The sequence below is a fragment of the Oncorhynchus clarkii genome, chromosome 17 (genome assembly GCF_045791955.1).
Source record: "Oncorhynchus clarkii lewisi isolate Uvic-CL-2024 chromosome 17, UVic_Ocla_1.0, whole genome shotgun sequence".
Classification (NCBI taxonomy): Eukaryota; Metazoa; Chordata; class Actinopteri; order Salmoniformes; family Salmonidae; genus Oncorhynchus; species Oncorhynchus clarkii.
This window is the reverse complement of record NC_092163.1, coordinates 3,644,178-3,668,177: the sequence shown is the minus strand read 5'-3', so window position 1 is coordinate 3,668,177 and position 24,000 is coordinate 3,644,178. Positions and strand designations below refer to the sequence as shown.

Here is a 24,000-nt window from a genome sequence, read left to right as displayed (position 1 = left end):
GAGGAGAGATGGAGAGGGAGAAGGGGAGAGATGGAGAGGAGAGGGAGAAGGGGAGAGATGGAGAGGAGAGAGATGGAGAGAGAAGAGGAGAGATGGAGAGGAGAGGGAGAGGGAGAAGGGGAGAGATGGAGAGGAGAGGGAGAAGGGGAGAGATGGAGAGGAGAGGGAGAAGGGGAGAGATGGAGAGGAGAGAGAGAAGGGGAGAGATGGAGAGGAGAGAGATGGAGAGATGGAGAGGAGAGAGAGCAGGGGAGAGATGGAGAGGAGAGAGAGAAGGGGAGAGATGGAGAGGAGAGAGAGAAGGTAGAGAGATGGAGAGGAGAGAGAGAAGGGGAGAGATGGAGAGGAGAGAGAGAGAGATGGAGAGGAGAGGGAGAAGGGGAGAGATGGAGAGGAGAGAGAAGGGGAGAGATGGAGAGGAGAGAGAGAAGGGGAGAGATGGAGAGGAGAGAGAGAAGGGGAGAGATGGAGAGGAGAGAGAGAAGGGGAGAGATGGAGAGGAGAGAGAGAAGGGGAGAGATGGAGAGGGAGAAGGGGAGAGATGGAGAGGAGAGAGAAGGGGAGAGATGGAGAGGAGAGAGAGAAGGGGAGAGATGGAGAGGAGAGAGAGAAGGGGAGAGATGGAGAGGAGAGGGAGAAGGGGAGAGATGGAGAGGAGAGAGAGAAGGGGAGAGATGGAGAGGAGAGGGAGAAGGTAGAGATGTTAGAGAATACATCACAACATCATTCTGATGGGTACATCAGGTCATGTTGTTATAGAGAATACATTACAACATCATTCTGATGGGTACATCAGGTCAACACATCAGAAGTCAAGTCAACAGCAGAATATTGAGCATGTGTACCCTTCAGGGTACAAGGGTTATGAGTCCGAAAGGAACCATTGTCTCAGTAGAAAATGGGTGTCACTTCACTTCCTGTGTGCGACTTCTTCCTGATCAGATCCACTACTGGCAGGGGGACAGACAGAACGAGACAGAGAAGGTGACGGTGGTGTTTGTTCCTGACACGCGTGTTCGTCTGGTCAACCTCACGTGTTACACGTCCTACCTCGTCACGCTGTCTGCCTTCAACGTGGCTGGAGACGGCCCGCCCAGCGAACCCCGGGGCGCCAAGACCCTACAGGCTGGTAGGTTCCCTAACCTCTAACCTCTAACCCCGGGAGGCCAAGACCCTACAGGCTGGTAGGTTCCCTAACCTCTAACCCCTAACCTCTAACCCCAGGGCGCCAAGACCCTACAGGCCGGTAGGTTCCCTAACCTCTAACCCCTAACCTCTAACCCCGGGGCGCCAAGACCCTACAGGCTGGTAGGTTCCCTAACCTCTAACCCCTAACCTCTAACCCCGGGAGGCCAAGACCCTACAGGCCGGTAGGTTCCTTAATCTCTAACCTCTAACCTCTAACCCCGGGGCGCCAAGACCCTACAGGCCGGTAGGTTCCCTAACCTCTAACCCCTAACCTCTAACCCCGGGGCGCCAAGACCCTACAGGCTGGTAGGTTCCCTAACCTCTAACCCCTAACCTCTAACCCCGGGAGGCCAAGACCCTACAGGCCGGTAGGTTCCCTAACCTCTAATCCCTAACCTCTAACCCCAGGGTGCCAAGACCCTACAGGTCGGTAGGTTCCCTAACCTCTAACCCCTAACCTCTAACCCCTAACCTCTAACCCCGGGGCGCCAAGACCCTACAGGCCGGTAGGTTCCCTAACCTCTAACCCCTAACCTCTAACCCCTAACATCTAACCCCTAACCTCTAACCCCGGGAGGCCAAGACCCTACAGGCCGGTAGGTTCCCTAACCTCTAACCCCTAACCTCTAATTCCGGGGCGCCAAGACCCTACAGGCTGGTAGGTTCCCTAACCTCTAACCCCTAACCTCTAACCCCGGGAGGCCAAGACCCTACAGGCCAGTAGGTTCCCTAACCTCTAACCCCTAACCTCTAACCCCGGGGTGCCAAGACCCTACAGGCTGGTAGGTTCCCTAACGTCTAACCCCTAACCCCTAACCTCTAACCCCTAACCCCTAACCCCTAACCTCTAACCCCGGGGCGCCAAGACCCTACAGGCTGGTAGGTTCCCTAACCTCTAACCCCTAACCTCTAACCCCTAACCTCTAACCCATACCCTCTAACCCCGGGGTGCCAAGACCCTACAGGCTGGTAGGTTCCCTAACCTCTAACCCCTAACCTCTAACCCCTAACCCCTAACCTCTAACCCCGGGGCGCCAAGACCCTACAGGCTGGTAGGTTCCCTAACCTCTAACCCCTAACCTCTAACCCCTAACCTCTAACCCCGGGGCGCCAAGACCCTACAGGCAGGTAGGTTCCCTAACCTCTAACCCCGGGGCGCCAAGACCCTACAGGCTGGTAGGTTCCCTAACCTCTAACCTCTAACCCCGGGGCGCCAAGACCCTACAGGCCGGTAGGTTCCCTAACCTCTAACCCCTAACCTCTAACCCCGGGAGGCCAAGACCCTACAGGCCGGTAGGTTCCCTAACCTCTAACCCCTAACCTCTAACCCCGGGAGGCCAAGACTCTACAGGCTGGTAGGTTCCCTAACCTCTAACCCCTAACCACCCAGTTAACCCTGGGATGCGTATGTGTTAGACCTAGCTTCAAATATGATTTGAAATCGATGAAAAATCTATCTGGGCTTGATAATGATGGAGCCTGTTGTAATGGAAGGAATAGAAGAGCCCCCAGACTGTCTAAAGCTGTGAGTTTACACACACATATCTAATAGTATCTGATCCCAGGTCTGCTCTGTCTAAAGCAGACACTGATAGTTTACACACACACATCTAATAGTATCTGATCCCAGGTCTGTGTTATTAAAGTAGAACATTTAGATGGTATGTAATGTAATGATGACCTGTGTAACCTCTCCCCCCTCCCCAGCCCCCAGCCAGCCTAGTTTCCTGTCGTTTTCGGAGGTGACAGGATGGAGTGTCAACGTCTCCTGGGGGGCGCCCAGCGCTTCTAACGGGGTAGTGGAGGGGTACAGGGTGGTCTACCAACCCACACAGCCTGTTCAGGGTAACTAACACACACACACCTAACAACACACACACACCTAACACACACTCACACGCCTAACAACACACACACACACACCTAGCAACACACACACACCTAACAACACACATAGCCTGTACAGGGTAACTAACACACACACACCTAACAACACACACACACCTAACACACACTCACACGCCTAACAACACACACACACACACACCAAGCAACACACACACCTAACACACACTCACACGCCTACCAACACACACACACCTAGCAACACACACACACCTAGCAACAAACACACACCTAACAACACACACACACACCTAGCAACACACACACACCTAAAAACACACACACACACTCACACGCCTAACAACACACACACACACACACACGCCTAGCAACACACACACACCTAACAACACACACACACCTAACAACACACTCACATACCTAACAACACACACACACCTAACAACACACACACACCTAACAACACACTCACACACCTAACAACACACACACACCTAACAACACACACACACACCTAACAACACACTCACACACCTAACAACACACACACACACCTAGCAACACACACACCAGTTTCTGCGTCTGTCTTGACTTGATGGTAAAGAGGAAAATGTTGCTGACAAACAAAACAAGTTGTTTAGTGGTGTTTAGTGGTGTTTAATGGTGTTTAGTGGTGTTTAATGGTGTTTAATGGTGTTTAGTGGTGTTTAATGGTGTTTAGTGGTGTTTAGTGGTGTTTAGTGGTGTTTAATGGTGTTTAGTGGTGTTTAATGGCGTTTAATGGCGTTTAGTGGTGTTTAATGGTGTTTAGTGGTGTTTAGTGGTGTTTAGTGGTGTTTAGTGGTGTTTAGTGGTGTTTAATGGTGTTTAATTGTGTTTAGTGGTGTTTAGTGGTGTTTAGTGGCGTTTAATGGCGTTTAATGGTGTTTAATGGTGTTTAGTGGTGTTTAGTGGTGTTTAGTGGTGTTTAATGGTGTTTAATGGTGTTTATTTGTGTTTAATGGTGTTTAATGGTGTTTAATGGTGTTTAGTGGTGTGTAATGGTGTTTATTGCTGTTTAATGGTGTTTAATGGTGTTTAATGTTGTTTAATGGTGTTTATTGGTGTTTAATGGTGTTTAATGGTGTTTCATGGTGTTTAATGGTGTTTAGTGGTGTTTAATGGTGTTTAATGGTGTTTAGTGGTGTTTAATGGTGTTTAATGGTGTTTAGTGGTGTTTAGTGGTGTTTAATGGTGTTTAGTGGTGTTTAATGGCGTTTAATGTCGTTTAGTGGTGTTTAATGGTGTTTAGTGGTGTTTAGTGGTGTTTAATGGTGTTTAGTGGTGTTTAGTGGTGTTTAGTGGTGTTTAGTGGTGTTTAATGGTGTTTAATTGTGTTTAGTGGTGTTTAGTGGTGTTTAGTGGCGTTTAATGGCGTTTAATGGTGTTTAATGGTGTTTAGTGGTGTTTAGTGGTGTTTAGTGGTGTTTAGTGGTGTTTAATGGTGTTTAATGGTGTTTATTTGTGTTTAATGGTGTTTAATGGTGTTTAGTGGTGTGTAATGGTGTTTATTGCTGTTTAATGGTGTTTAATGGTGTTTAATGTTGTTTAATGGTGTTTATTGGTGTTTAATGGTGTTTATTGGTGTTTAATGGTGTTTAGTGGTGTTTAATGGTGTTTAATGGTGTTTATTGGTGTTTAATGGTGTTTAATGGTGTTTAATGGTGTATAGTGGTGTTTAATGGTGTTTAATGGTGTTTGTTGGTGTTTAATGGTGTTTAATTGTGTTTAATGGTGTTTAGTGGTGTTTAGTGGTGTTTGGTGGTGTTTAATGGTGTTTAATGATGTTTAGTGGTGTTTAATGGTGTTTAATGGTGTTTAGTGGTGTTTAGTGGTGTTTGGTGGTGTTTAATGGTGTTTAATGGTGTTTAATGGTGTTTAGTGGTGTTTAATGGTGTTTAATGGTGTTTATTGGTGTGTAATTGTGTTTATTGGTGTTTATTGGTGTTTATTGGTGTTTAGTGATGTTTAATGGTGTTTATTGGTGTATAATGGTGTTTAATGGTATTTAATTGTGTTTAATGGTGATTAATGGTGTTTAGTGGTGTTTAATGGTGTTTAGGGGTGATTAATGGTGTTTAGTGGTGTTTAGTGGTGTTTAGTGGTGATTAGTGGTGTTTAGTGGTGTTTAATGGTGTTTAGTGGTGTTTAATGGTGATTAATGGTGTTTAGTGGTGTTTAATGGTGATTACTGGTGTTTAGTGGTGTTTAGTGGTGTTTAGTGGTGTTTAATGGTGTTTAGTGGTGTTTAATGGTGTTTAGTGGTGTTTAATGGTGATTAATGGTGTTTAATGGTGTTTAGTGGTGTTTAATGGTGTTTAGTGGTGTTTAGTGGTGTTTAATGGTGTTTAGTGGTGTTTAATGGTGTTTAGTGGTGTTTAGTGGTGTTTAATGGTGTTTAGTGGTGTTTAATGGTGTTTAGTGGTGTTTAATGGTGTTTAGTGGTGTTTAGTGGTGTTTAGTGGTGTTTAATGGTGTTTAATGGTGTTTAATGGTGATTAATGGTGTTTATTGGTGTTTAATGGTGTTTTTTGGTGTTTAATGGTGTTTAATGGTGTTTAATGGTGTTTAGTGGTGTTTAATGGTGTTTAATGGTGTTTAAGGGTGTTTAAGGGTGTTTAATGAGTGTGTGTGTGTGTGTGTGTGTGTGTGTCTAGGTGTGAGTCGGGTGGTGACGGTGGAGGTGAAGGGTAGCTGGCAGCGTTGGTTGAAGGTCAGAGACCTGACTAAAGGAGTAATCTACAGGTTCAGTGTCCAGGCCAGAACAGTCAGCTACGGACCTGCTGCCCACTGTAACGTCACCTCACAGCCTCTACAGGGTAAGGAGAGGGGGGGGGGGGGGGGTTAGGTGTGTGTATGGTGTGTGAGGTGTGTGTGTGAGGTGTGTGTGAGGTGTGTGTGAGAGGTGTGTGTGTATAGTGTGTGAGGTGTGTGTGAGGTGTGTGAGGTGTGTGTGTGTTGTGTGTGAGGTGAGTGTGTGAGGTGTGTGTGAGGTGTGTGTGAGAGGTATGTGTGTATAGTGTGAGAGTGTGTGTGTGTAGTGTGTGAGGTGTGTGTGAGAGGTGTGTGTGTACATTGTGTGAGGTGTGTGTGTGTGTTGTGTGTGAGGTGAGTGTGTTTAGTGTGTGAGGTGTATTTGTAGTGTGTGAGATGTGTGTGTGAGGTGTGTGTAGTGTGTGAGGTGTGTGAAGTGTGTGTAGTGTGTGAGGTGTGTGAGGTGTGTGAGATGTGTGTGAGGTGTGTGAGGTGTGTGAGTGTAGTGTGTGAGGTGTGTGAGTGTAGTGTATAGGTGTGGGAGTTGTGTGAAGTGTGTGAGGTGTGTGTAGTGTGTGAGAAGTGTGGTGTGTAGTGTGTGAGGTGTGTGTAGTGTGTATCAAATCAAACATGCGCCGAATACAACAAGTGTAGACTTCACCGTGAAATGCTTTACTTACAAGCCCTTAACCAACGGTGCAGTTCAAGAAGAAGAAGTAGACTAGAATTAAAAGTACTAATAAAAAGTAACACAATAAGAATAACGAGGCTATATACATACCTACACAATGGAAGGCTATATACACACCTACACAATGGAAGGCTACATACAGGGGGTACAGGTTAAAGGTAGGGGTGAAGTGACTCTGCATAGATAATAAACAGCAGGTAGCAGCAGTGTAGAAAAGGGGAGGAGTCAATGTAAATTGTCCGATGGCGATTTTATGAATTGTTCAGCAGTCTTATGGCTTGGGGGTAGAAGCTGTTGAGGAGCCTTTTGGTCCTTGACTTGGTGCTCCGGTACCTTGTGTGACTGGAGTCTCTGACAATTTTTGGGGCCTTCCTCTGACACCACCTATTATATAGGTCCTGGATGGCAGGAAGCTTGGCCCCAGTGATGTACTGGGCCGTTCTCACTACCCTGTGTAGCGCCTTACGGTCAGATGCAGAGCAGTTGCCATACCAGGCGGTGATGCAACGGGACAAGATGCTCTCGATGGTGCAGCTGTAGAACCTTTTGAGGATCTGGGGACCCATGCCAAATCTTTTTAGTCCAGGATCCAGTTGCAGAGGGAGGTGTTTAATCCCAGAGTCCTTAGCTTAGTGATGAGCTTCGTGGGCACTATGGTGTTGAACGCTGAGTTGTAGTCAATGAACAGCATTCTCACAGAGGTGTTCCTTTTGTCCAGGTGAGAAAGGGCAGTGTGGAGTGCATCTGTGGATCTGTTGGGGCGGAATGCGAATTGGATTGGGTCTAGGGTGTCCGGGAGGATGCTGTTGATGTGAGCCATGATCAGCCGTTCAAAGCACTTCACGGCTACCGACATGAGTCCCATGGGGCGGTAATCATTTAGGCAGGTTCCCTTCGCTTCCTTGGGCACAGGGACTGTGTTGGTCTGTTTGAAACATGTAGGCATTACAGACTCTGTCAGGGAAAAATGTCAGTGAAGACACTTGACAGTTGGTCAGCGCATGCTTTGAGTACAGGTCCTGGTAATCTGTCTGGCCCAGTATCTTTGTAAATGTTGACCTGTTTAAAGGTTTTGTTCACATCGACTACCGAAAGCATTATCACACAGTCATACAGAACAGCTGGTGGTCTCGTGCATGCTTCAGTGTTGCTTGCCTTGAAACAAGCATAAAAGGCATTTGGCTCGTCTGGTAGGCTCGCGTCAATGGGCAGGTCGCGTCAGGGTTTCTCTTTGTAGTCCGTAATAGTTTTCAAGCCCTGCCACATCTGACGAGCGTCAGAGCTGGTGTAGTAGGATTCAATCTTTATCCTGTATTGACGCTTTGCTTGTTTGATGGTTCGTCTGAGGGCATAGCGGGATTTTTTATAAGCGTCCGGATTAGTCTCCCGATCCTTGAAAGTTCTAGCCTTTATGTGGATGTTGCCTGTAATCCATGGCTTCTGGTTGGGATATGTACGTACAGTCACTGTGGGGACGACGTCATCAATGCACTTATTGATGAAGCCAATGACTGAGGTGGTATATTCCTCAATGCCATTGGATAAATCCCGGAACATATTCCAGTCTGTGGCGGCAAAACAGTCCTGTAGTGTTGCATCCATGCCATCTGACCACTTCTGTATTGAGCGAGTCACTGGTACTTCCGGCTTTAGTTTTTGCTTGTAAACAGGAATTAGGAGGATAGAATTATGGTCAGATTTGCTGAGCTTCTCTGTGTGTGGAGTAAAGGTGGTCTAGGATGTTTATTTCCCCTGGTTGCACATGTGACATGCTGGTAGAAATTAGGTAAAACTGATTTAAGTTTGCCTGCAGTAAAGTCCCCGGCCACTAGGAGCGCTGCTTCTGGGTGAGCATTTTCTTGTTTGCTTATGGCCTTATAGAGTTGGTTGAGAGCTGTCTTAGTGCCAGCTTCGCTTTGTGGTGGTAAATAGACGGCTACGATATGCACAGATGAGAACACTCTGGGTAGATAGTGTGGTCTACAGCTTATCAGGTTCTCTACCTCTCTACCTCAGGCGAGCAATACCTTGAGACTTCTTTAATATTAGACATCGCGCACCAGCTGTTTTGACAAAAATCAAATCAAATCAAATTTTATTTGTCACATACACATGGTTAGCAGATGTTAATGCGAGTGTAGCGAAATGCTTGTGCTTCTAGTTCCGACAATGCAGTAATAACAAGTAATCTAACTAACAATTCCAAAACTACTGTCTTGTACACAGTGTAAGGGGATAAAGAATATGTACATAAGGATATATGAATGAGTGATGGTACAGAGCAGCATAGGCAAGATACAGTAGATGGTATCGGGTACAGTATGTACAAATGAGATGAGTATGTAAACAAAGTGGCATAGTATAGTATAAAGTGGCTAGTGATACATGTATTACATAAGGATACCGTCGATGATATAGAGTACAAAATACACACCCCCCTCGTCTTACCAGAGGTATGTTGGGGAATAATCAGAATTGGTGGGTAACATAGGTAAGATGTTTTATATTCATCATATGTTTGTAAATTACTTCTCATCAAGAATGTTATTTTTGTATAATATTGTGGCGGGGTTGCAGTATCTGTTCTATGTCAAGACTAAGTTGCATGGGCCGCAGAGAGGGGAGAGGTCAAAGTGTCATCATGGGTAAACATATATTTTGCTCCACTGTGTCTGTGTGCCAGTCACTCCCTACTTTCACTCACTTTCCCATCGGGGAAAGGAGGATGGCAGTGTCTGGAATCATTCTATGCTCTCCGTGAGCTTGTCCAGGATTGGTTGTATTTAGAGTTGGTTGTATCTAAATGACAATTTGATATATGCCTGTTGATATGGAGGATTGGTTTATGGTTCTAGGGTTTGAGTAAGGAGACAAAGCTGAACGATTTGTTTTGTCTATGCTGTCTGACTATGTGTGTTCTTTGCTATTAAAGGATCTCAGTTGCAATGTAGGGGGGCTCTCAGAGAATTCATTGATAGACACTGAATTGCCTGAGAGTCACAGGGTTGTGATAGAGCTCATATAATTAAAGATGGACTTTGATAACTAACTCTGACTTGTGTTGTGGTTTGCGCTCATGATTTGGTAAATAGAGGAAATTTCCATGACAGGTAGCGTGTCTGTTCCGCCGGTTCATGGGAAATCCCGCCAGCTCTATATTGTCCGTATCGTCGTTCAGCCACGTCTCGGTGAAACATAAGATGTTACAGTTTCTAACGTCCCGTTGGTAGGATCATGAAAGGCGTGGATCTGGGCCTGTTCCGGTGAAAGGCGTGGATCTGGGTCTGTTCCAGTGAAAGGCGTGGATCTGGGCCTGTTCCAGTGAAAGGTGTGGATCTGGGCCTGTTCCAGTGAAAGGCGTGGATCTGGGCCTGTTCCAGTGAAAGGCGTGGATCTGGGCCTGTTCTAGTGAAAGGTGTGGATCTGGGCCTGTTCCGGTGAAAGGTGTGGATCTGGGCCTGTTCCAGTGAAAGGTGTGGATCTGGGCCTGTTCCAGTGAAAGGCGTGGACCTGGGCCTGTTCCCGTGAAAGGCGTGGATCTGGGCCTGTTCCAGTGAAAGGTGTGGATCTGGGCCTGTTCCAGTGAAAGGCGTGGACCTGGGCCTGTTCCGGTGAAAGGTGTGGATCTGGGCCTGTTCCAGTGAAAGGCGTGGATCTGGGCCTGTTCCAGTGAAAGGCGTGGATCTGGGCCTGTTCCAGTGAAAGGTGTGGATCTGGGCCTGTTCCAGTGAAAGGCGTGGATCTGGGCCTGTTCCATTGAAAGGCGTGGATCTGGGCCTGTTCCAGTGAAAGGCGTGGATCTGGGCCTGTTCTAGTGAAAGGTGTGGATCTGGGCCTGTTCCGGTGAAAGGTGTGGATCTGGGCCTGTTCCAGTGAAAGCCGTGGATCTGGGCCTGTTCCAGTGAAAGGCGTGGATCTGGGCCTGTTCCAGTGAAAGGCGTGGATCTGGGCCTGTTCCAGTGAAAGGCGTGGATCTGGGCCTGTTCCCAGTGAAAGGCATGGATCTGGGCCTGTTCTAGTGAAAGGCGTGGATCTGGGCCTGTTCCAGTGAAAGGTGTGGATCTGGGCCTGTTCCAGTGAAAGGTGTGGATCTGGGCCTGTTCCAGTGAAAGGCGTGGACCTGGGCCTGTTCCGGTGAAAGGTGTGGATCTGGGCCTGTTCCAGTGAAAGGCGTGGATCTGGGCCTGTTCCAGTGAAAGGCGTGGATCTGGGCCTGTTCCAGTGAAAGGTGTGGATCTGGGCCTGTTCCAGTGAAAGGCGTGGATCTGGGCCTGTTCCAGTGAAAGGCGTGGATCTGGGCCTGTTCCAGTGAAAGGCGTGGATCTGGGCCTGTTCTAGTGAAAGGTGTGGATCTGGGCCTGTTCCGGTGAAAGGTGTGGATCTGGGCCTGTTCCAGTGAAAGGCGTGGATCTGGGCCTGTTCCAGTGAAAGGCGTGGATCTGGGCCTGTTCCGGTGAAAGGCGTGGATCTGGGCCTGTTCCGGTGAAAGGTGTGGATCTGGGCCTGTTCCCGTGAAAGGAGTGGATCTGGACCTGTTCCCGTGAAAGGCGTGGATCTGGGCCTGTTCCAGTGAAAGGCGTGGACCTGGGCCTGTTCCCGTGAAAGGCGTGGATCTGGGCCTGTTCCAGTGAAAGGTGTGGATCTGGGCCTGTTCCAGTGAAAGGCGTGGACCTGGGCCTGTTCCGGTGAAAGGTGTGGATCTGGGCCTGTTCCAGTGAAAGGCGTGGATCTGGGCCTGTTCCAGTGAAAGACGTGGATCTGGGCCTGTTCCAGTGAAAGGTGTGGATCTGGGCCTGTTCCAGTGAAAGGCGTTTATCTGGGCCTGTTCCAGTGAAAGGCGTGGATCTGGGCCTGTTCCGGTGAAAGGTGTGGATCTGGGCCTGTTCCGGTGAAAGGTGTGGATCTGGGCCTGTTCCAGTGAAAGGCGTGGATCTGGGCCTGTTCCGGTGAAAGGCGTGGATCTGGCCTGTTCTAGTGAAAGGTGTGGATCTGGGCCTGTTCCCGTGAAAGGCGTGGATCTGGGCCTGTTCCAGTGAAAGGCGTGGATCTGGGCCTGTTCCGGTGAAAGGCGTGGATCTGGGCCTGTTCCGGTGAAAGGTGTGGATCTGGGCCTGTTCCCGTGAAAGGAGTGGATCTGGACCTGTTCCCGTGAAAGGCGTGGATCTGGGCCTGTTCCAGTGAAAGGCGTGGACCTGGGCCTGTTCCCGTGAAAGGCGTGGATCTGGGCCTGTTCCAGTGAAAGGTGTGGATCTGGGCCTGTTCCAGTGAAAGGCGTGGATCTGGGCCTGTTCCAGTGAAAGGTGTGGATCTGGGCCTGTTCCAGTGAAAGGCGTGGATCTGGGCCTGTTCTAGTGAAAGGTGTGGATCTGGGCCTGTTCCGGTGAAAGGTGTGGATCTGGGCCTGTTCCAGTGAAAGGCGTGGATCTGGGCCTGTTCCGGTGAAAGGCGTGGATCTGGCCTGTTCTAGTGAAAGGTGTGGATCTGGGCCTGTTCCCGTGAAAGGCGTGGATCTGGGCCTGTTCCAGTGAAAGGCGTGGATCTGGGCCTGTTCCGGTGAAAGGCGTGGATCTGGGCCTGTTCCGGTGAAAGGTGTGGATCTGGGCCTGTTCCCGTGAAAGGAGTGGATCTGGACCTGTTCCCGTGAAAGGCGTGGATCTGGGCCTGTTCCAGTGAAAGGCGTGGACCTGGGCCTGTTCCCGTGAAAGGCGTGGATCTGGGCCTGTTCCAGTGAAAGGTGTGGATCTGGGCCTGTTCCAGTGAAAGGCGTGGACCTGGGCCTGTTCCGGTGAAAGGTGTGGATCTGGGCCTGTTCCAGTGAAAGGCGTGGATCTGGGCCTGTTCCAGTGAAAGTCGTGGATCTGGGCCTGTTCCAGTGAAAGGTGTGGATCTGGGCCTGTTCCAGTGAAAGGCGTGGATCTGGGCCTGTTCCAGTGAAAGGCGTGGATCTGGGCCTGTTCCAGTGAAAGGCGTGGATCTGGGCCTGTTCTAGTGAAAGGTGTGGATCTGGGCCTGTTCCGGTGAAAGGTGTGGATCTGGGCCTGTTCCAGTGAAAGGCGTGGATCTGGGCCTGTTCCGGTGAAAGGCGTGGATCTGGCCTGTTCTAGTGAAAGGTGTGGATCTGGGCCTGTTCCCGTGAAAGGCGTGGATCTGGGCCTGTTCCAGTGAAAGGCGTGGATCTGGGCCTGTTCCGGTGAAAGGCGTGGATCTGGGCCTGTTCCGGTGAAAGGTGTGGATCTGGGCCTGTTCCCGTGAAAGGAGTGGATCTGGACCTGTTCCCGTGAAAGGCGTGGATCTGGACCTGTTCCAGTGAAAGCCGTGGATCTGGGCCTGTTCCAGTGAAAGGCGTGGATCTGGGCCTGTTCCGGTGAAAGGCGTGGATCTGGGCCTGTTCCGGTGAAAGGTGTGGATCTGGGCCTGTTCCCGTGAAAGGAGTGGATCTGGACCTGTTCCCGTGAAAGGCGTGGATCTGGGCCTGTTCCAGTGAAAGGCGTGGACCTGGGCCTGTTCCCGTGAAAGGCGTGGATCTGGGCCTGTTCCAGTGAAAGGTGTGGATCTGGGCCTGTTCCAGTGAAAGGCGTGGACCTGGGCCTGTTCCGGTGAAAGGTGTGGATCTGGGCCTGTTCCAGTGAAAGGCGTGGATCTGGGCCTGTTCCAGTGAAAGTCGTGGATCTGGGCCTGTTCCAGTGAAAGGTGTGGATCTGGGCCTGTTCCAGTGAAAGGCGTGGATCTGGGCCTCTTCCAGTGAAAGGCGTGGATCTGGGCCTGTTCCAGTGAAAGGCGTGGATCTGGGCCTGTTCTAGTGAAAGGTGTGGATCTGGGCCTGTTCCGGTGAAAGGTGTGGATCTGGGCCTGTTCCAGTGAAAGGCGTGGATCTGGGCCTGTTCCGGTGAAAGGCGTGGATCTGGCCTGTTCTAGTGAAAGGTGTGGATCTGGGCCTGTTCCCGTGAAAGGCGTGGATCTGGGCCTGTTCCAGTGAAAGGCGTGGATCTGGGCCTGTTCCGGTGAAAGGCGTGGATCTGGGCCTGTTCCGGTGAAAGGTGTGGATCTGGGCCTGTTCCCGTGAAAGGTGTGGATCTGGGCCTGTTCCAGTGAAAGGCGTGGACCTGGGCCTGTTCCGGTGAAAGGTGTGGATCTGGGCCTGTTCCAGTGAAAGGCGTGGATCTGGGCCTGTTCCAGTGAAAGTCGTGGATCTGGGCCTGTTCCAGTGAAAGGTGTGGATCTGGGCCTGTTCCAGTGAAAGGCGTGGATCTGGGCCTGTTCCAGTGAAAGGCGTGGATCTGGGCCTGTTCCAGTGAAAGGCGTGGATCTGGGCCTGTTCTAGTGAAAGGTGTGGATCTGGGCCTGTTCCGGTGAAAGGTGTGGATCTGGGCCTGTTCCAGTGAAAGGCGTGGATCTGGGCCTGTTCCGGTGAAAGGCGTGGATCTGGCCTGTTCTAGTGAAAGGTGTGGATCTGGGCCTGTTCCCGTGAAAGGCGTGGATCTGGGCCTGTTCCAGTGAAAGGCGTGGATCTGGGCCTGTTCCGGTGAAAGGCGTGGATCTGGGCCTGTTCCGGTGAAAGGTGTGGATCTGGGCCTGTTCCCGTGAAAGGAGTGGATCTGGACCTGTTCCCGTGAAGGGCGTGGATCTGGACCTGTTCCAGTGAAAGCCGTGGATCTGGGCCTGTTCCAGTGAAAGGCGTGGATCTGGGCCTGTTCCAGTGAAAGGCGTGGATCTAGGCCTGTTCCAGTGAAAGGCGTGGATCTGGGCCTGTTCCAGTGAAAGGCGTGGATCTGGGCCTGTTCCCAGTGAAAGGCATGGATCTGGGCCTGTTCTAGTGAAAGGTGTGGATCTGGGCCTGTTCCAGTGAAAGGCGTGGATCTGGGCCTGTTCCAGTGAAAGGCGTGGATCTGGGCCTGTTCCAGTGAAAGGCGTGGATCTGGGCCTGTTCCCAGTGAAAGGCATGGATCTGGGCCTGTTCTAGTGAAAGGTGTGGATCTGGGCCTGTTCCCAGTGAAAGGCGTGGATCTGGGCCTGTTCCCAGTGAAAGGTGTGGATCTGGGCCTGTTCCCAGTGAAAGGCGTGGATCTGGGCCTGTTCCGGTGAAAGCAGGAAATCCTTCTCACTCGTTAAAGGAAAACGTTTATTCCAGTCCGCGGTGAGTAATCTCCTGATGTCCAGAAGGTATTTTCGGTGATAGGAGACGGTAGCAGCAACATTATGTACAAAAATAAGTTAAAAAATAAGTTACACAAAACGCAAATTTAAATAAAAAAAAATAGTACAATTGGTTTGAGGCGGAGAAAAGAAAAACGAATATAAAAAACCGTCAGCCATGTTCTTCGGCGCCATCTGATATCGCCATCTGTGGTGTGTGTGTATGTGAAGTGTGTGAGGTGTGTGTGTATGTGAAGTGTGTGAGGTGTGTGTGTATGTGAAGTGTGTGAGGTGTGTGTGTATGTGAAGTGTGTGAGGTGTGTGTGTATGTGAAGTGTGTGAGGTGTGTGTGTATGTGAAGTGTGTGAGGTGTGTGTGTATGTGAAGTGTGTGAGGTGTGTGTGTATGTGAAGTGTGTGAGGTGTGTGTGTATGTGAAGTGTGTGAGGTGTGTGTGTATGTGAAGTGTGTGAGGTGTGTGTGTATGTGAAGTGTGTGAGGTGTGTGTGTATGTGAAGTGTGTGAGGTGTGTGTGTATGTGAAGTGTGTGAGGTGTGTGTGTATGTGAAGTGTGTGAGGTGTGTGTGTATGTGAAGTGTGTGAGGTGTGTGTGTATGTGAAGTGTGTGAGGTGTGTGTGTATGTGAAGTGTGTGGGGTGTGTGTGTATGTGAAGTGTGTGAGGTGTGTGTGTATGTGAAGTGTGTGTTAAGTGTGTTAGGTTTATGTGTGTTCAGCTCCAGACCTGCTATACACAACAACATCCCCAACATCTACAGGTCTCTGTGTTTTTATATGGTCTGAATGGCTCCTCCCTCTCTCCCCCAGGCACCCCTGGTTCGCCCATGGAGATGTCAGTCACCAAGTCCTCCTCGGCGCTGACCATTCATTGGTCGGAGGGAGACGCGGGGGCGGGACCTGTCATAGGTTACATCATCGAGGCTCGTCCCTCAGGTGAGCAAGAAAATGTGTGTCCGTGGTGTATGTGGTGTGTGTGTGTGTGTGTGTGTGTGTGTGTGTGGTGTCTCCTTCTCTCTTTCCTCTCCTATCTTTCCTCTGATATTTACACTTCCTTTTTCATTCTCTCTCTACCCTACTCTCTCCCTCTCACTCTTCCCCCCTCTCTCTCTTCCCCGTCTCTCTCTCGCTCTTCAGATGAAGGGATGTGGGACTCGTTTGTCAGGCTCCTCCCCCCCAGCAGTAGGTCAGTAACCGTGGAGATGGACCGTCTGAGGTCAGGGGTCGGATATGAGTTCCGTGTCATCGCTGTCAATCGCTACGGTTATGGGGAACCCAGCACGCCGTCCACCGCGCTCGCTGGTAAACACACACACACACACACACACGCACAGACACAGACACAGTAACACAGTCTCTGTGTTAACACTGTGCTGCCATCTAGTGTCAGACTGAAGCAGCTCCAGCTGTAACAGTATCAACAGCATCTTGTCTCCAGACTGGTTCTAAAGGCCTTCATAACAGTGATATGTCTCCAGACTGGTTATAAAGGCCTTCATAACAGTGATATATCGCCATCCTGTCACCAGACTGGTTATAAAGGCCTTCATAACGGTGATATGTCTTTCATCCTGTCTCCAGACTGGTTATAAAGGCCTTCATAACAGTGATATGTCACCAGACTGGTTATAAAGGCCTTCATAACAGTGATATGTCTCCAGACTGGTTATAAAGGCCTTCATAAAAGTGATATGTCTCCAGGCTGGTTATAAAGGCCTTCATAACAGTGATATGTCTCCATCCTGTCTCCAGACTGGTTATAAAGGCCTCCATAACAGTGGTATGTCTCCAGACTGGTTATAAAGGCCTCCATAACAGTGATATGTCTCCAGACTGGTTATAAAGGCCTTCATAACAGTGATATGTCTCCAGACTGGTTATAAAGGCCTTCATAACAGTGATATGTCTCCAGACTGGTTATAAAGGCCTTCATAACAGTGATATGTCTCCAGACTGGTTATGAAGGCCTCAATAACAGTGATATGTCTCCAGACTGGTTATAAAGGCCTTCATAACAGTGACATGTCTCCAGACTGGTTATAAAGGCCGTCATAACAGTGATATGTCTCCAGACTGGTTATAAAGGCCTTCATAACAGTGATATGTCACCAGACTGGTTATAAAGGCCTTCATAACAGTGATATGTCTCCATCCTGTCTCCAGACTGGTTATAAAGGCCTCCATAACAGTGATATGTCTCCAGACTGGTTATAAAGGCCATCATAACAGTGATATGTCACCAGACTGGTTATAAAGGCCTTCATAACAGTGATATGTCTCCATCCTGTCTCCAGACTGGTTATAAAGGCCTTCATAACAGTGATATGTCTCCAGACTGGTTATAAAGGCCATCATAACAGTGATATGTCACCAGACTGGTTATAAAGGCCTTCATAACAGTGATATGTCTCCAGACTGGTTATAAAGGCCTTCATAAAAGTGATATGTCTCCAGGCTGGTTATAAAGGCCTTCATAACAGTGATATGTCTCCATCCTGTCTCCAGACTGGTTATAAAGGCCTCCATAACAGTGATATGTCTCCAGACTGGTTATAAAGGCCTCCATAACAGTGATATGTCTCCAGACTGGTTATAAAGGCCTTCATAACAGTGATATGTCTCCAGACTGGTTATAAAGGCCTTCATAACAGTGATATGTCTCCAGACTGGTTATAAAGGCCTTCATAACAGTGATATGTCTCCAGACTGGTTATGAAGGCCTCAATAACAGTGATATGTCTCCAGACTGGTTATAAAGGCCTTCATAACAGTGACATGTCTCCAGACTGGTTATAAAGGCCGTTATAACAGTGATATGTCTCCAGACTGGTTATAAAGGCCTTCATAACAGTGATATGTCACCAGACTGGTTATAAAGGCCTTCATAACAGTGATATGTCTCCATCCTGTCTCCAGACTGGTTATAAAGGCCTCCATAACAGTGATATGTCTCCAGACTGGTTATAAAGGCCATCATAACAGTGATATGTCACCAGACTGGTTATAAAGGCCTTCATAACAGTGATATGTCTCCATCCTGTCTCCAGACTGGTTATAAAGGCCTTCATAACAGTGATATGTCTCCAGACTGGTTATAAAGGCCATCATAACAGTGATATGTCACCAGACTGGTTATAAAGGCCTTCATAACAGTGATATGTCTCCAGACTGGTTATAAAGGCCTTCATAACAGTGATATGTCTCCAGACTGGTAATAAAGGCCTTCATAACAATGATATGTCTCCAGACTGGTTATAAAGGCCTTCATAACAGTGATATGTCTCCAGACTGGTTATAAAGGCCTTCATAACAGTGATATGTCTCCAGACTGGGTGTAAAGAACTTCATAACAGTGATATGTCTCCCATCCTGTCTCCAGACTGGTTATAAAGGCCTTCATAACAGTGATATGTCTCCAGACTGGTTATAAAGGCCTTCATAACAGTGATATGTCTCCCATCCTCTCTCCAGACTGGTTATAAAGGCCACCATAACAGTGATATGTCTCCAGACTGGTTATAAAGGCCTTCATAACAGTGATATGTCTCCAGACTGGTTATAAAGGCCTTCATAACAGTGATATGTCTCCAGAATGGTTATAAAGGCCTTCATAACAGTGATATGTCTCCAGACTGGTTATAAAGGCCTTCATAACAGTGATATGTATCCATCCTGTCACCAGACTGGTTATAAAGGCCTCCATAACAGTGATATGTCTCCCATTATGTCTCCAGACTGGTTATAAAGGCCTCCATAACAGTGATATGTCTCCAGACTGGTTATAAAGGCCTTCATAACAGTGATATGTCTCCATCCTGTCTCCAGACTGGTTATAAAGGCCTCCATAACAGTGATATGTCTCCATCCTGTCTCCAGACTGGTTATAAAGGCCTTCATAACAGTGATATGTCTCCATCCTGTCTCCAGACTGGTTATAAAGGCCTTCATAACAGTGATATGTCTCCAGACTGGTTATAAAGGCCTTCATAACAGTGATATGTCTCCAGACTGGTTATAAAGGCCTTCATAACTATGATATGTCTTTCATCCTGTCTCCAGACTGGTTATTAAGGCCTTCATAACAGTGATATGTCTCCAGACTTGTTATAAAGGCCTTCATAACAGTGATATGTCTCCATACTTGTTATAAAGGCCTTCATAACAGTGATATGTCTCCAGACTGGTTATAAAGGCCTTCATAACAGTGATATGTCTCCAGACTGGTTATAAAGGTCTTCATAACAGTGATATGTCTCCAGACTGGATATAAATGCCTTCATAACAGTGATATGTCTTGTCCGTAGCTCTGTGGGACCGTCCCTTCTATGAGGAGTGGTGGTTCCTGTTGGTCCTGTCTCTGATTGGTCTGATCATGATCCTCATGTTGGTGTTCAGCCTCCTGCTGCACGGACACAACCACAAGTACAGGAGCTGCAGCACAGGTACACACACCTAATACACAGGTACACACACCTACACACCTAATACACAGGTACACACCTAATACACAGGTATACACCTAATACACAGGTACACACCTAATACACAGGTACACACACCTAATACACAGGTATACACCTAATACACAGGTACACACACCTACACACCTAATACACAGGTACACACCTAATACACAGGTACACACCTAATACACAGGTATACACCTAATACACAGGTGCACACACCTCACACCTAATACACAGGTACACACACCGCACACCTAATACACAGGTACACACACCTGATACACAGGTACACACACCTCACACCTAATACACACCTTACACCTAATACACAGGTACACACACCTCACACCTAATGCACAGGTACACACATCTAATACACACCTCACATCTAATACACACCTCACATCTAATACACAGTAACACACCTAATACACACCTCACACCTTAAACACAGGTACACACACCTAATACACACCTCACACCTAATACACATCTCACACCTAATACACACCTACACACCTAATACACAGGTACACACACCTAATACACACCTCACATCTAATACACAGGTACACACACCTAATACACAGGTACACACACCTCACACCTAATACACACCTCACACCTAATACACACCTCACACCTAATAAACAGGTACACACACCTAATACACACCTAATACACACCTAATACACAGGTACACACACCTCACACCTGATACACAGGTACACACACCTACACACCTAATACACACCTAATACGCAGGTACACACACCTCACACCTAATACACAGGTACACACACCTCACACCTAATACACAGGTACACACATCTAATACACAGGTACACACACCTCACACCTAATACACACCTCACACTTAATACACACCTCATCACACCTAATACACAGGATACACACACCTCACACCTAATACACACCTCACACCTAATACACAGGTACACATACCTCACACCTAATGCACAGGTACACACACCTCACACCTAATACACTCCTCACACATAATACACAGGTACACACACCTCACACCTAATGCACAGGTACACACACCTCACACCTAATACACACCTCACACATAATACACAGGTACACACACCTCACACCTAATACACACCTAATACACACCTAATACACAGGTACACACATCTCACACCTAATACACAGGTATACACTATACACACCTCACACCTGATACACAGGTACACACACCTACACACCTAATACACACCTAATACACAGGTACACACACCTCACACCTAATACACAGGTACACACATCTAATACACAGGTACACACACCTCACACCTAATACACACCTCACACTTAATACACACCTCATCACACCTAATACACAGGTACACACACCTCACACCTAATACACAGGTACACACACCTCACACCTAATGCACAGGTACACACACCTCACACCTAATACACACCTCACACATAATACACAGGTACACACACCTCACACCTAATGCACAGGTACACACACCTCACACCTAATACACACCTCACACATAATACACAGGTACACACACCTCACACCTAATACACACCTAATACACACCTAATACACAGGTACACACACCTTACACCTAATACACAGGTACACAAACCTCACACCTAATACACAGGTACACACATCTAATACACAGGTACACACACCTCACACTTAATACACACCTCACACCTAATACACAGGTACACACACCTCACACCTAATAAACACCTCACACCTAATACACAGGTACACACACCTCACACCTAATACACAGGTACACACACCTCACACCTAATACACAGGTACACACAACTCACAACTAATACACACCTCACACCTAATACACAGGTACACACACCTCACATACCTCACACACACCTAACACACACCTAACACACCTCACACACACCTCACACACACCTAACACACACCTCACACACACCTAACACACACCTCACACACCTAACACACACCTCACACGCACTTCACACACCTACACACCTCACACGCACCTCACACACACATACACACCCCACACGCACCTCACACACACATACACACCTCACACACACCTAACACACCTAACACACTGTTTCACTGTCTGTCTCTCTGTCAGTCTGTCTAGGACTGTCTGTCTGTCTGGCTCTCTGATAGTCTGTCTGTCTATCTCTCTGATAGTCTGTCTCTCTGATAGTCTGTATCTCTGTCAGTCTGTCTAGGACTGTCTGTCTGTCTGTCTGTCTGTCTGTCTGTCTGTCTGTCTGTCTGTCTGTCTGTCTGATAGTCTGTCTGTCTGGCTCTCTGATAGTCTGTCTGTCTGTCTGCCTGTCTGTCTGTCTGTCTGTCTGGCTCTCTGATAGTTTGTCTGTCTGTCTGTCTGGCTCTCTGATAGTCTGTCTGTCTGTCTGTCTGTCTGTCTGTCTGTCTGGCTCTCTGATAGTCTGTCTGTCTGTCTGTCTGTCTGTCTGTCTGTCTGGCTCTCTGATAGTTTGTCTGTCTGTCTGTCTGGCTCTCTGATAGTCTGTCTGTCTGTCTGTCTGTCTGTCTGGCTCTCTGATAGTTTGTCTGTCTGTCTGTCTGGCTCTCTGATAGTCTGTCTGTCTGTCTGCCTGTCTGTCTGCCTGCCTGTCTGTCTGTTTCTTAGCTCTGCAGCAGCATATTTGACTTCTTTGTTGTGTCTGTTTGTATAGTAACAAACTAAGGGTTTCACAAAGAAACAGGTTCTTCTGGGTGTAGAGGGGCTCCTATAGGGAAAGAGGGGGCTCTGAAGAGGAGGACAAGATGTGAGAGGGCAGAAAGCCCTCACACCTGACTTCTTCTATTTCCCTGGAAAAATTGCTTGTTGTTTTCTTGTTGTTAACAGAGTTACTCTCCTCTTTCCCTCTCTGTCTCTCCATCTCTCTCTCTCTCTCTCTCTCTCTCTCTCTCTCTCTCCCTCCCTCCCTCTCTCTCTCTCTCTCTCTCTCTCTCTCTCTCTCTCTCTCTCTCTCTCTCTCTCTCTCTCTCTCTCTCTCTCTCCCTCTCTCTCTCTCTCTCTCTCTCTCTCTCTCTCTCCCTCCCTCTCTCTCTCTGTCTCTCTGTCTCTCTGTCTCTCTCTCTCTCTCCCTCTCTCTCTCTCTCTCTGTCTCTCTGTCTCTCTCTCTCTCTCTCTCTCTCTCTCAGGAAAGCATGTGTCTACGGTGGAGGAGTCCGTAACCCTGGACAACGGAGGATTCACAGCTCTGGAACTCAACAGCAGAACTCTGAACAACAAGAGCAACTTCCACAAGAAGAATGGAACTAGGTAGAGGGATGGAGAAAGGGAGAGAGGAGAGGAGAGAGGGGTGGGAGATGGATGGGTGCAGGGAGAGACAGAGAGAAAGAGAAAGACAGAGAGACAGAGAGAAAGATTGCTTCTGTAAAGCACCGTTTGGAGGGTACAGACAGTGGAACGTCAACTATATATAGAAGTTAAGACTAGACAAAGAAGAGATGGAAAACATGAACCTGATGTAGCCCACTGCAGTGAGAGATTAAAGCTGATGTAGCCCTCTGCAGTGAGAGATTAAAGCTGATTTAGCCCTCTGCAGTGAGAGATTAAAACTGATTTAGCCCTCTGCAGTGAGAGATTAAAGCTGATGTAGCCCTCTGCAGTGAGAGATTAAAGCTGATTTAGCCCTCTGCAGTGAGAGATTCAATCTGATTTAGCCCTCTGCAGTGAGCGATTAAAGCTGATGTAGCCCTCTGCAGTGAGCGATTAAAGCTGATTTAGCCCTCTGCAGTGAGAGATTAAAGCTGATGTAGCCCTCTGCAGTGAGAGATTAAAGCTGATTTAGCCCTCTGCAGTGAGAGATTAAAGATGATGTAGCCCTCTGCAGTGAGAGATTAAATCTGATTTAGCCCTCTGCAGTGAGAGATTAAAGCTGATTTAGCCCACTGCAGTAAGAGATTAAATCTGATTTAGCCCTCTGCAGTGAGAGATTAAATCTGATTTAGCCCCTTGTGTGTGTGTGTGTGTGTGTGTGTGTGTGTGTGTGTGTGTGTGTGTGTGTGTGTGTGTGTGTGTGTGTGTGTGTGTGTGTGTGTGTGTGTGTGTGTGTGTGTGTGTAGGTCCCCTCCCAGGCCCAGTCCAGGCCTCCTCCACTACTCTGATGAAGACCTGTGTGATAACTACAACAATGGAGCCATCCTCACAGAGAGCACCACACTCACAGAGAAACCTGCTGACATCTCAGAGTCTGAGGTACGCTCACAGAGAAACCTACTGACATATCAGAGAGCACCACACTCACAGAGAAACCTACTGACATATCAGAGAGCACCACACTCACAGAGAAACCTACTGACAGATCAGAATCTGAGGTACGCTCACAGCAGACACACACACAGGCAAGGACACACACACACACATGCACACTCCCCAACTAATCCTCTATATTTCACTCTCTCTCTCTCTCTCTCGCTCTCTCTCTCTCCCTCTATCTCTCTGTGTCTGTCTCTCTCTGTCTCTCTCTGTCTCTATCTCTGTCTATCTCTCTGTCTCTGTCTCTGTCTCTGTCTCTCTTTCTGTCTCTCTATGTCTGTCTCTCTCTCTGTCTCTTTGTGTCTGTCTCTCTGTCTGTCTGTCTCTGTCTGTCTGTCTCTCTGTAGGTAACAGACAGTGACTGTGAGGAGGATCATCATCCTAAACATTCCTTTGTTAATCACTACATGTCAGATCCCACCTACTATAACAGCTGGAAGAGACAACCTAAAGGCCTGAAGGGGTTAAGTCCGGCGTCCGGCTACGAGGAGTGTTCCAGCGCTGACGGGGCAGAGCCCTACTACCAGACCGTGGTCACACAGCA

The 24,000-nt window shown here is 48.2% G+C and overlaps 1 protein-coding gene across 1 annotated transcript in view; it reads left to right on the top strand.

Annotated features, from left to right (window-relative positions):
• The window catches only part of LOC139370043 (protein sidekick-1-like), a 365,245-nt gene that overhangs the window by 341,036 nt on the left and 209 nt on the right, over positions 1 to 24,000 (top strand). Inside the window, exons 38-46 of the mRNA XM_071109345.1 lie at positions 943 to 1,129; positions 2,896 to 3,033; positions 5,751 to 5,912; positions 15,497 to 15,622; positions 15,824 to 15,988; positions 18,991 to 19,128; positions 22,337 to 22,457; positions 23,264 to 23,396; positions 23,804 to 24,000. The exon at positions 23,804 to 24,000 is cut by the window's right edge and continues 209 nt beyond it. Of these exons, the coding sequence (XP_070965446.1) occupies positions 943 to 1,129; positions 2,896 to 3,033; positions 5,751 to 5,912; positions 15,497 to 15,622; positions 15,824 to 15,988; positions 18,991 to 19,128; positions 22,337 to 22,457; positions 23,264 to 23,396; positions 23,804 to 24,000 (1,367 nt within the window). The remainder of the gene's footprint in view (positions 1 to 942; positions 1,130 to 2,895; positions 3,034 to 5,750; positions 5,913 to 15,496; positions 15,623 to 15,823; positions 15,989 to 18,990; positions 19,129 to 22,336; positions 22,458 to 23,263; positions 23,397 to 23,803) is intronic.